Source organism: Trachypithecus francoisi, unplaced genomic scaffold, assembly GCF_009764315.1.
Source record: "Trachypithecus francoisi isolate TF-2019V2 unplaced genomic scaffold, Tfra_2.0 Lachesis_group17, whole genome shotgun sequence".
NCBI classification, from domain to species: domain Eukaryota; kingdom Metazoa; phylum Chordata; class Mammalia; order Primates; family Cercopithecidae; genus Trachypithecus; species Trachypithecus francoisi.
In genome coordinates, this window is record NW_022681462.1 from 72543164 (window position 1) to 72555457 (window position 12294).

At 39.2% G+C, this 12294-nt stretch overlaps 1 protein-coding gene across 1 annotated transcript in view; it reads left to right on the top strand.

Annotated features, from left to right (window-relative positions):
• The first annotated feature begins 7410 nt into the window (after positions 1–7410).
• Positions 7411–12294, top strand: part of LOC117062856 (60S ribosomal protein L23a-like) — a 60609-nt gene continuing 55725 nt past the window's right edge. Inside the window, exons 1-2 of the mRNA XM_033176743.1 lie at positions 7411–7515; positions 9510–9620. Coding sequence (XP_033032634.1) covers positions 7411–7515; positions 9510–9620 — 216 coding nt within the window. The remainder of the gene's footprint in view (positions 7516–9509; positions 9621–12294) is intronic.

The window sequence follows — 12294 nt, forward strand, 5'->3', positions numbered from 1 at the left end:
CAAGTCACAAGGTTCATACCTACATCAAAGATATGGGGAAGTATATCCTTCCATAAGCCCAGAAGGAGAGGATTCCTGTTCACTAATAATATTTATCACTTACTAGTTACAAATAAAATGCCAAAATGGTACAAATAGAGATTTTTAAATATTATAAAAGCTAGAAGGAAGTATAGTAAAGGACAGTGTAGAGAATTATCTTGAAGCATAATTATGCATATGATAAGTGAATATGGCAGTTCTGCATGGGAGGAACAATGGCATAAATGACACAAATATGAGAGAGAAAAGAGGCAGTGTTTAAAGCTATGAGAGTTAAGACTTGAAAATGTGTCAATTTTATCCCAAGGAACTTGGAATTTTTCATGTAGGAAGAGGGGAGCTCTCTAGGGTTTTAAGGAAAGGAGCAAAGTGATAATATTTTTTCTTAAAAAATTACCCTTGTGGGAGAAGAGAAGATGGATTTGAGAGAGATGAGTGTAGGATATTATACTTTAGGCCCAAGATGATGTGGCTCCAAAGCACATCACCAAAGCATCAACACTAAAGATGGATTTGAGAGACACTGGGAGGTAGAAACCAACATGGTCATTGATAGACTCCTGTCTGTTGGGAACTTCACTGTCCGTAAGAATATGAAGAGACAATATCTCCACCTCTAAATAGCTTATAATCAGATATGTAAGAAACAATGGTGAAAGCGTAGGTGTTCTGGGGGACAACAGAGTCTTAAGAGAAAACTCCAGAGAGCAGAGAAACATCAGATTCTGCAGTCATGCCAACATTTTCTGCCTTTTCAGACTGATATGCCCCAGGGTTATTTTTTGCCTTTCTTCTTTCTTAGTTTCATATAATGAGATTCAGCTGTTTCATACATGTCTAGCAAAGAATATGTTCTTACCTGTAGTGATCTGCTTGCCAATTCATTCTGAACCATCCTGTCCCATGAACACTTCCTGAATGCTATTGTCATCTGGAATCACCACACTGAATGAATTAATAAATTTAATAAATCTTATTCTGTGACCATGTCCTGAGGTGATAATATTTGCAATCTGGACACTTGATGGGGACAAGTAGGTTGGGATGCACCTGAAACAGAACCATTCCTCAAGTCTTTAGTGTTTTATCAATATTCTGAAAGACCAGCTTAACTTTCACTAATTATTAATGTTCTCATCATACATATAGACCAATATAATTCAGAGGACACTGCTGTCTTATTCCCAGTCTTCATTCTTCCTATGTCTTTTTTCTTTTCAGTCATCTCTGAGAATTTCTTCTATAATCCACTGCAAATAGTTTCACACTACCACACTCCTTTTTGTGCAGTGGTGTCTGAAGAGATTCTGAAATCCCTCTGCTTTCTCCTTCCCTGCCATTTCCAAGTTCTGCCAACCAGGAAAGAGCATTAGAAACTTAAGCAATTATCTCTAGCTGGTATACAGTCCTTCTCTTCCCAAGCAAGGTAAACTTTATTATTAAGTACTGGTTGAAATAAATAAGCTACTATTTGTGGCATAGAAATCATTCATGGTAATGTTATTTAGTGTAATGGAACTTGTCCTAATTCGGTTCTGTTTTCTTTATGCCATTTACTTATAATCATGTCGCACTTATATGACCACTTTAAATTTTAAGCTCACAAAGGGCAGGAAGCCCATCCCAGTTACTCTAGATAGCCCTGCAAAGTCGCATCCATAAGCTCATGATGGTTTGATGTTACTGACTTTGTTGTTTACATTAAAATTATTTGAAATTTTGGTTCAACTGTGCCAATTTATCACTAAAAAGGCCTTGCCATAAAAATAAATTTATTTACTTTATTAGATGCTAATATTCATTGGTAAATGCTAATTTCCCTAAAATATTAATATAAAGAGATGTTGAAATTCTATCTAAACCTTTTGATAATCACCAAAAGACATTGATTAAATTTATTTTCACCTTAAGTTTTTTGACAGAAATATTTTGAAATAAATACGCTGTTAAATCTCCATAAATTTTTGTTTTGTTTTGTTTTTGGTTTTTGAGATGGGTTATCACTCTGTTGCCAAGGCTGGAGTGCACTGGCTCAGACTTGGCTCACTGCAACCTCTACCTCCCAAGTTCAAATGAGTCTTCTGCTTCAATCTACTGAGTAGCTGGGATGACAGGTGTGTGCCACCATGCCTGGCTAATTTTTGTATTTTTGGTAGAGATGGAGTTTTACCATATTAGCTAGGCTGGTCTCGAACTCCTGACTTCAGGTGATCCTTCTGCCTCGGCCTCCCAAAGTGCTAGGATGACAGGCGTGATCCATTATTCCTGGCCTCTCCGTAAGTTTTTTAAATGAAACAAACTTTTCACTTGTTCATCAAACCAATCTCTCTATACATGTAGAAATTTAAAAGATTTGTGCTATTGATACAGTACTGAATTCTAATACCTAACTCAAGAGAGACCTTGGAAGCTGTTTATATTATAAAGATGAAAAAAATAAAGTCACAGGAGGTTAAGTGACTTTTTCAAGATATTTGACAAAGAGAAGCATGATTCAGTGGCATGAGCACTGGCTTGGGCTGAGGCAGGAGAATTGCTTGAACCCAGGAGGCGGAGGTTGCAGTGAGCTGAGATCATGCAATTGCACTCCAGCCTGGGCAACAAGAATGAGACTCAAAAACAAATAAATAAATAAAGCACTGTATTGGATGTTAGAAATCTCTAATTGCATTTCTAGCTATGCCAAATATTTGTTATACCTGAGTGTTCTAATTTCTTGGACAAAAAGATGGAAGGGCTACAAAATCTTTAAGTTTCTTTAATTTTAAAAGTTCAAATTTGAAGTTAAAGTCACACTACAATTAAAAAGATTAGTCAATGACTGAATTCCTGAGAGCTCAGTGTTGAGTGGACAGTCATCCCACCAGCCCTTTGTATCTGCATGTTCTGTAGCCACAGGCTCAACAAACCATGAATTGAAAATATTTTTAAAAATAATAAAAAATAACAATATGACAAAAAAGAATCGGAATTACAAAAAAATCCAATAAAGTATATCTACTATTTACATATCATTTGCATTGTATTAGGTGTCAGTGGTAATCTATAAATGATTTAGGGTATACAGGAGGATGTGCATAGGTTATATGTAAATACCATGCCATTTAATATAAGGGATTTGAGGATCTACAGATTTTGGTATGAGACAGGTCCTGCAAATAATCCCCACTGGATACTGAGATGATTTCATGAATGACTGTGTGATAGTTAACAGTGGCAACAACAGGACAGGGCAAGCAAAAAGTGTTAGCATCAGGAGGCAATTAGATAAGATGAACATACTTGTTACCAATAACAATGCATGTGAGAGAGGGTCAATTCAAGACCTGGCAACCCAGGCAGGTCAGTGCATTCAGGATCTGGTGGATAAGAAACTCTAAGGCCAGGGAAATCAGAGAGGACAAAGCAGGAATTATGAGAAAAGTTTGCAAGATCTTGAGCAACTAGACACTGGTTTGCAAGTGGTCTGCGTAAGCAGAATAGTTGTATTTCAGCAGGTAAATATGCAGTTAATAACAATCATAGAGTTTTGAGTCCAAGGTTAGAAATAATCTCAGAGGGTGGCCAGTCTTGAAGCTACAGAGAGTATACCTTATTAGAGACAGAAGGAGGCACAAAGGGACAAGGCAGAATCTGACACGGGTATATACATATATTTCATTTACTTGACTTCTCATTAGAAAAGATCTGAGCCAAGGGAAGAAGCAGCGAGACAACTAAATGCTCTGAATAGAAAGAGGATAGCAAGATTGGGTTAGTGAACTTCTTATAGAGAGTGAAAGTCTTGATGACTCAGTTACAATTTGAAAAAGAGAAGAGGAGCTGAGCTGGTGCTCCAGAAAAGATATTTGAAAAGGATTTTTTCTGAAAGATACTTTGCAGAATTTGTAATATGCAACTCTTCTAAAAATATTTGATTAAATATCAATTTCATTAATGCAATATGGGCACTTTGAGCATGTGTCAAACAGGAATGCTGCCCTTGTGTGCCCAGTTCCACTTGTTCTCTGAAAATATTCCCTCCCTCTAGGAGAGTGATTCTTAAAGCAAGGTTTGTAAACAGTAGACTCTTTGGGGAAATGTACTGTCAAATTACAAATATTCCTCACAAATATCACACAGTCCTATATCCGTACGCTTTGTGCAAACATACCCCATATCCTGCCAGAGCTACATGAGCACAATGTAATTATTCTGGTGTCCCTTTGATTTTGAAAAACCGTACTCTAAGAAATATATGCTTATTTGTTTCTGCTGCATAATAAACATGTTTTAACGTGCTTATCATAGACTTTTTTACTCATTGTATAAAACACTTTTATCTCTTAAGGCATGTTGTTGTCCCTCATTCCAGATAACTGTTGAGTTACATTCTGGTTACAGCTGAAAGGATGCTGGTAATTGAACTTCTGAGGTATGGAAAGGAGGGCAAGATCTGTGTGCCCCTGAGAATTCTCTGGCTCTTGCCCATAGCTATGTTTCCAACTGGGATAGGTACACATCTCCTTAAAAAGAAGAAAATATTTTCCACTTTTCAAAATTCATTATCTGTTCTGCCACAGATGAAGCAGGATGTAAACCTGACCCACTGGCAGCCCATCAGGAGAGATTTATCTGGAAACTTCCCCTGAGGATCCATAGCACAGCTGAAAACAACAGGTGAAACCAACACCTGAAAAGAAAGGGGAAAAACTGGTTCAACTTCTTTGAGCATGAAATATCATCCTCTTCAGCCAGCCCCCTTCACTCTTCCTCCTGTTTCTTCTGAGAGTTGAGTGCACCTTCATGAATTTCTTCTCAAGATTCTCTTTCTGTTTTGCACCCCTCCCCCATCTTTATTTACAATTTCATTTTTTGCTTTCTCTCATCCATATAATTTTATTTCATGTTTTCCCCAATGTAAAATCTTCTTCCATTCTAGCAATTTATGCCATTCCAAAGTCATATTCCTTTATTTCTTCCTTGTTTTCCCACTACTGTCACAGGATCCTTGGGGTGATTCCTTTCCAGCTGGAAACCTCTGGCCAGAGGCACCTTTGCCCAAGTTTTGCTGAGGCGCACTGGGCTTGTTCTGCCCACTCAGCTGCTCTCAGCTCATGCTACTGGCCTAGATCCCATGCCCACCAAGGCAAGTGGAGCGGCAAGTGGTGTGTGAGCTAGTGAGCATGGGGTAGCATGGGGTCCAGCCCCTGTGCACAGCCAGGCACGCTGGCAGCAGAAGGCAGGCAGATTTAGGCACTGGCCTGGGCACCAGCTCCCTGTGAGGCTGCATTTTGGACCAGGCATACTGCAAGCAGCTTTCATGGCTGGTACCAGGAAATGCAGTGATGCCCAGAAGCTTGGGGATGCCAGAAACTGCAGAACACCAAAGAGGGTGTCATAGCCTTGGCTTTGGGGTCTTCTGGGTCTGGGCTCCCTGAAGGGCCACAGCTCTTCTCTCCTTTTTTCTTTCCCTCTTGTTGCCCACAACGTGGCAAACAAAAGGCATGTTTCAGCCCTATTTGTGTTACAGATCTTTTAGCCCCACCATTCAGCAGGTCCTGAGTCCTGGTCCTGCATCTAGGAAGAATGAGGTACACAGACAAGTTGGGGGTGAGCAAGGTGAAGAAATGTATTAAGCAAAAGAACAGTTCAGGGGAGACCCAAATTGATTAGCTCCTTTCTGCAGGCGGGGTGTCTCAAAAAGTGTTTAGCTCTCAGCAGAGAAGAGACCCTGAAATAGGTAGCTCTTCTCTACAACTGGTAGTTCCAACATCTGCTCAGCTTTCAGCAGAGAGGAGACCATGGAGTGGGTAGCTCCTTTCTGCAGCTGGTCATCACATCTCTGCTCAGCGCTCAGCAGAGAGGAGACCCTGGAGTGGGTGGCTCCTCTTTGCTAATGGTTGTCTTATCATCTCCTCCAGTCTGACTGAGTCCAGGGTTTTTATAGGCTTCGGAAGGGAGGAAGTGTGTGCTGATTGGTCCATGGGCAGCCATGGGCAGCCCCAGAGAAAGCACTGTAGGTTCTCACTCCTGTCCATGGGACTTGCAGCCCGGTCCCCAGGCTTCACTTCTTTCCTGGCTTGAAGGTGGGTCTTCATCAAGGACCATCCCTTTTTGTGGCAGAGTCTGTCTGCCTCTTGCCTCTCTTCATAGCACCCAGGCTGTTCATGCTGAGGGGTGCCTGCAGGCCAGCACGGAGCTGCCCTCAGCACCCTCACACCAACCTCCCATGCTTGTTGGTGCCCAAAGTCCAGAGTCAACACTTCCCCAAGCATGTACACAACCATCTGGGTTGCTACAGTACCTGGGCTCAGCCTCAGATTTGCTCAGAGATCAGAGCTGGTGCCAGGAGTGGGGAGAGGCCAGGTAGTGGGAGCAGGCATTCCCGAGCTTGCAGGGGAAGAGGGGGGCCCTCCTGGGTCCCTTACAGTGCATAGATACCAGGGTCTGCAGCTGAGGCTTGGGCAGCTACAGCTGTGCCTGGGAGGGCAGGATTCCTGCCGGCTCCTGAACCCAAGAGCACAGGAATGCCCAGGTCCACAGTAGTGGTTTGGGAAGCTTGGGTGACTGCAGCTCTGCCTGGGAGGGTGTGGCTCCTGCTGGCTCCTGGCCCCCAAGAGCACAGGGATACCTGGGCCTGCAGTTAGGGCTTGGGCAAATGCAGCTGTGACCTGGAGGGCAGGGCTCTTGCCTGCTCCTGGCTCCCACTGGCCTTATGGAGCATGCTGCCCCACTCCCATGCAGTGTACCTCCCCCACTGCAGCCAGCATCATGGCAGTGGTGACTCCAGACAGGCGGACCCTGCCATCACTACTACCCTCAATAAATTATAACTTCTCATTTTCTGCTGAAACTATTTCCCTAAAACAATTCTCTCAAGTAGAGGACAGCCTTCCTCTTACTCTTTTCACATTGTGGTAAAAAATGGAGAGCACTTTCCACATGTCCAATGCTTCTTTTAGCTTTTAGTATTACCAATATTATATGTCAGCCCTTTTCCTTTGATGTCCTTTTCTGTACCACTTATTTGTATTATCCTCTGCTCATCCCTATTTTTATTTTGCTGTCACCAAGTTGAGTGCCTATAATGTACAAAATATCATGGTTGATACAGTGCATAGGTATTTATATTAGTATGAGACAGAAGTATAGGTAAAGTACCATGTGGCATCAGAGGAGATAGACATTTCATCTTGTTTGTATAATAAAAAAAGTCTCCTGGGAAGAGGGGACAGTGAGATCAAAATTAGGATTGTAAAATAGAAGGGAAGTGTGTGGGAATAACATTTAAAGGCTTAGTGTATACTCCAAGAAAGCCAGTCTGTCCAGTTGAATATCGGCAAATGCTAAGTATTGAGAAATGCATGTGGAGGTGATAATGAAACTATGCCAACTGGGGAGGGTGCTCAGAAAGATGGCAAAAGGAAAAGGATAGCTGACAAGACAATGGAGTACCCTTGTCCAGCAGGTGAGAGAATGGAGGGGAGACAGGTCAGAGGACAATTGTAGAGCAAAAGTCAATGGAAGATAAGAACTTTATAGAGAAATCTGCTATCAAGTTCAAAAAATGAATGTAGATCAAGTGGATTATGATCTGAAAGGAAGTTGTTGGTTTGAGGTCATTAGTGAATTTCAAAAGCATCATCTTAATAGACTTGAGGGACTAAGTGCACTGAATTAAGTGATGAGCTGGTAACCCATGAACAATTCATTTATTATACAGCAATATATAAGCATATTTTTAATTAGTGAGAAAAAATTGGGTTAAGTGTTTAGGAACTTACTGTTTCAAAGATGGGGCATTTAAAAGTTACAATGTAAAATGAAAATCTCACTATATTATAAATTTTGCTATCTTTTTCCCAGGACCCTACCTTTCCAGAATGAGAGGATTCTTGCTTTTCCTTTAACTTACTAACTTCTCTGACTTCTATAGAACCTACATAATGGGGAAATAGAGATATTGTAAGATATAAAAAGGATAAAATATATTAAATAAGGACCTGAGCAAGAGTGAGAGTTGAAAAAGATAAAAGCCTACTCAAGTGGATTTTTGAGAGTGTTTTTAGAAACTTAGAATTGTATGCGATTGATTCGGAGACAGCTGTAGTTTGTGAGGCAGTGAGAGTGAAAACTCAGCTGTAGTTTGTGAGGCATTGAGAGTGAAAACTCAGCTGTAGTTTGTGAGGCATTGAGCATGGAATTGGATGAAGAGACCTTTAGAGAAGCAGTGCTGTGTCTTATAAAGATACTCCTCTTTTGGTGACTTTGCCATAAATTTTCAGTTAAAAAATTTTTAAATTAGAAATTGTTTTGTATGCTAGATTAATAATTCTATAATGCCACATCCTGCTGATAATGGAGTGAGTGGCTCTGTTACATAGTGTTTACACAGGAATGTATGCTGTAGTCAGGTATACATTTCTGTGTGTATTTTGTGTTTAAATGTGTATAATTTAGTACAAGCATATGAGAATGCAAGAAAAAAAAAGGATAGCGATGAACTAGGCAGGGTGCATGATATCAAAAGCAGAAGAGGATAAATCCACAAGAAGAAGGGAAACTACATCCTTTGAGATGAGAAGAAAGCTAGAAAGAACTAAGAGAGAAAAAAGCTAAAGATTTTTGTATAGAGAAGTGGGTGAAATACCCTCTATAGAGAATGAGGGGTTTACTTCAATAAGTGGGAAAGAATTGGAATAGGCACGTTGGCATGGAATAGCAATTTGTTTAGAAGTATTGCCAAGCAGCAATGTCAGACCTGATGGAGATGGACAATATTCATTTCTAGGGTATTTTCTCAAATGTCTTATGAACCTGTCCCACAGCTGTCATTATGAAGAAGTAGAGGCAGGAGAATTTTATAGTGTAAACTTTACAATGAACTGTAAGCAAGGATAAACTGATGGTAGTTGGCAGTCTACTGTTAACTACTGGTGAGTGACTGGCTCTAAATTCCCTCAATCGTACATATAAACTCTCACATTCTTTGTAGGGTTTTGAAACTGAGTATAGTGATAGTAAAACTGGCCTAATTGTCCCATAGAACCATGTTTATGATTTCTTTTGAATAAACATAGAAAATATCCAGTCTTAAAATTTAAGAAAGTTACATTTGTCTTATCTGAGTTCCCTTCTCAGGAAACCAACCATAAGGCCTTCCAGATAGTATCAAGGAATTGAAACTTACCAGGTTATTGCATCTGGACGACGAGACACAGACCCCTTAGGCACCATGACTGCTTAACTGACCACCTGCTTCCTATAGACCAAATCCTCTACCTTGCCCTTACCTCATTCCTTTTTCCCCATACCTGGTTACATTTTTCTATGCTATATAAACACAAAATTTTAACCAGCTGACATGTATTTGAGAGTGATCTCTCATCTGCTCAGCTGCAGCACCTGAATACAACCCTGGCAATACTTGTTGTCTCAGTGATTGGCTTTCTATTGAGTAACCCCTGGTGTTTTGGTTACAATAGAACAAATGCAGTGAGGAAGTCAAGCTTGCAAAGGTGAGCGAAGGGAAGAAGGAGCTGATATCAGCTGATACAGGTCCACAGCTGGATCTTCAGATACATGAAGAAGGAAGGGTAAGAAAATAGCTCCTAAGCAAACAGATTAAGGTATGTACAACCTTATCAAAAGCTCATGGACAGAGGTCCATTGCATAGACATTAAATATAAAGCACTCAAGCTATGAAAAATCATGGAAAGGGCATTTTCCAATTCCTAAGCATTCCAAATATACATTATTGACCAGAGATATTAGATAGCATATATGTTTTGAATTTTCAGTGCTGGAAAGTTGTGATTTTGTGGACCACTGCTTAGTGCACCAATAATAAAGTTATCCTTGTGGAATGACCACATCTTTATACTCATCATTATGTCCTCTTCAGAATCTAGCACTTTATATTGGGAACTCAGGAACATTAAAAAATAATGATTTCATGGAAATAAACTTTGCCAGGACCGAAAATTTACAATTTTACTTACCCTTTTCTCTACCATCACCTTTTTTTTTTTTTAAAGTTTCAAATGATCATTAATCAGATGGTCATGTATCTTGTAATAACTATATACACCTCAGACTTTTGACAGCCTTTTAACTTTGCTGATAAGACCTTCCTTCCAACAAAATCAGTTAATGAGTGATAACTCTAACATTGTGTTCTTATTAAGAAAATTACCTCAAACATTTGTAGCAAACGCCAGCTTTTGGGGAAATAGTGGAAGGATAATTATATTGCTACTACCAATAATAATACTGACAAAAATAATTTTGAGTCCATTCTATGTAAGTTATGTACAATTATAAGGCTTTTACCCATGCTAATACAACTCAGTTTTCCAGGCTTCTGAGGACAGTAACATTGTTACCCCCCATTTTACAAACATACATGAGAAATAATTGTTGTATACATGGACTCCTTAACACCTCAGGTTGTTTTCTTTACTTCTTGCCTTTACTAAATGCCAAGTGATGGTGAAGAATAGACAGTCACTTCATCCTTTTTAAGAATAATCTTTTCAGACTGAGTGCTACCGCTTTCATGCCTGTAATACCAGCACTTTGGGATGCCGAGACAGAAGGATTATTTGAGCCCAAGAGTTCAAGACCAGCCTGGCCAACACAGTAAGACCTCTACAAAAAACAAACAAACAAACAAAAAAGCAAATTTAAAACATTATCCGAGTGGTACATGCTTGTAGTCACAGCTACTCTGGAGGCTGAAGTAGGAGGATTGCTTGAGCCTAGGAAACTGAGGCTGTGGTGAGCCACAGTTGCACCACTACACTTAAGCCTGGGCAGCAGAGTGAGACCCTGTCCCAAAATAAAATAACATAAAATAAAAATAACCTTTTTATTTTGAAATGGTTTTAGATTCATGGAAACATGGTGAGAAAAATCTCATATATGTCATATACAGTTTTCCTTATTGTTAACATCTCACATTAGTATGGTACAGCTGTCACATATAATGGACCAATATTGATGCATTATTACAAAGTACAGTTCATATTTGATTCGAATTTCCTTAATTTTCACCCAAAGTCTCTTTCCTATCGAAGGATCCCATTCAGGATTCTACACTTCATTCAGTCTGCGTGCCTCCTTAGGCTCCTTGAAACTGTGACAGTTTCCCGGCCTTTCTTTTTTTCTTTTTCTTTTTTTAATGAACTTGACAATTTAGAGGAGCACGGTCAGGTATTTTGAAGAATGTAGAATGTCTTATGGATTTTGCCTGGTGTTTTTCTCATGATTAGACTGGCATGATGGATTTTTGGAAGGAATGCCACAGAGATAAAGAGACATTCTTATCATGTCATTATCAAATGTATATACTATAAATATGATTTATAACTGTTTATGCAGACCATGATTGTCTGGCTGTGGAATTATTTCTCAGTTTTCTCCCCTCTAAAGGTACTCTTTTCGTCTTTCTCTATTCTCCTCTTTGAAATGAAGTCACTGTGGCATCCTGTAGTCAAGAAGTTGGGGCTATATGCCATCTTCTTGAACTAGGAGTATACATATACTTTTAATTTTGGAATTCTTCATGGAAGATTTCTCTATTATCTGCTATTTATTTGCTTACTTATTCAATTATCTATTTATATTGGTATGAACTCATGGATATTTATTTCATATTTTGGCTTATAGTCCCATACTAGCCATGATTTATTTTTTGGCTCAAAGTATTCCAGCTTTGGGCATTGGGAGCTCTTTCACAGTTGGCTGCTGTGTTCATTTGACATATGGTACTTTCATTGTTGTGTATTTAAGGTCTGCTTTTGAAAAGAGAGGGCACTTTATATAGTCTCTCAATTTTTATATCTCTATATAGATGATAATTTTAGATTATCTGTGTTTTCTATGTCAATAAAGAGCAATGCACAAAGAAGCACTTAAGCTGAATTAATATTTACCTTCCTCCAAAGCCTACTATGAGCATTTGAATGCTGTATTATGTTATTTTTTCATTTGGACCTCGCAGTGTGTGCATTTTATAAGTAAATAAATGCTTGATGCTTGAACCTGAAAGTCTTTGCCTGCTATATTTTTAAAAAGTGTGAATTTAATAGAAAGGAACCTTAGTTACATTACCTTATATAGCAAAGAAATTTGCCATTGTCTAATACTTGGTTAAACTCCCATCACAATAATCTTTATAATGCATCATTTGAAGAGAATCTTCAAGTATGCATGATTTAAGCGTAAACTATTGTATGATGATAGATGTTCCCTTTGATATCACAGAA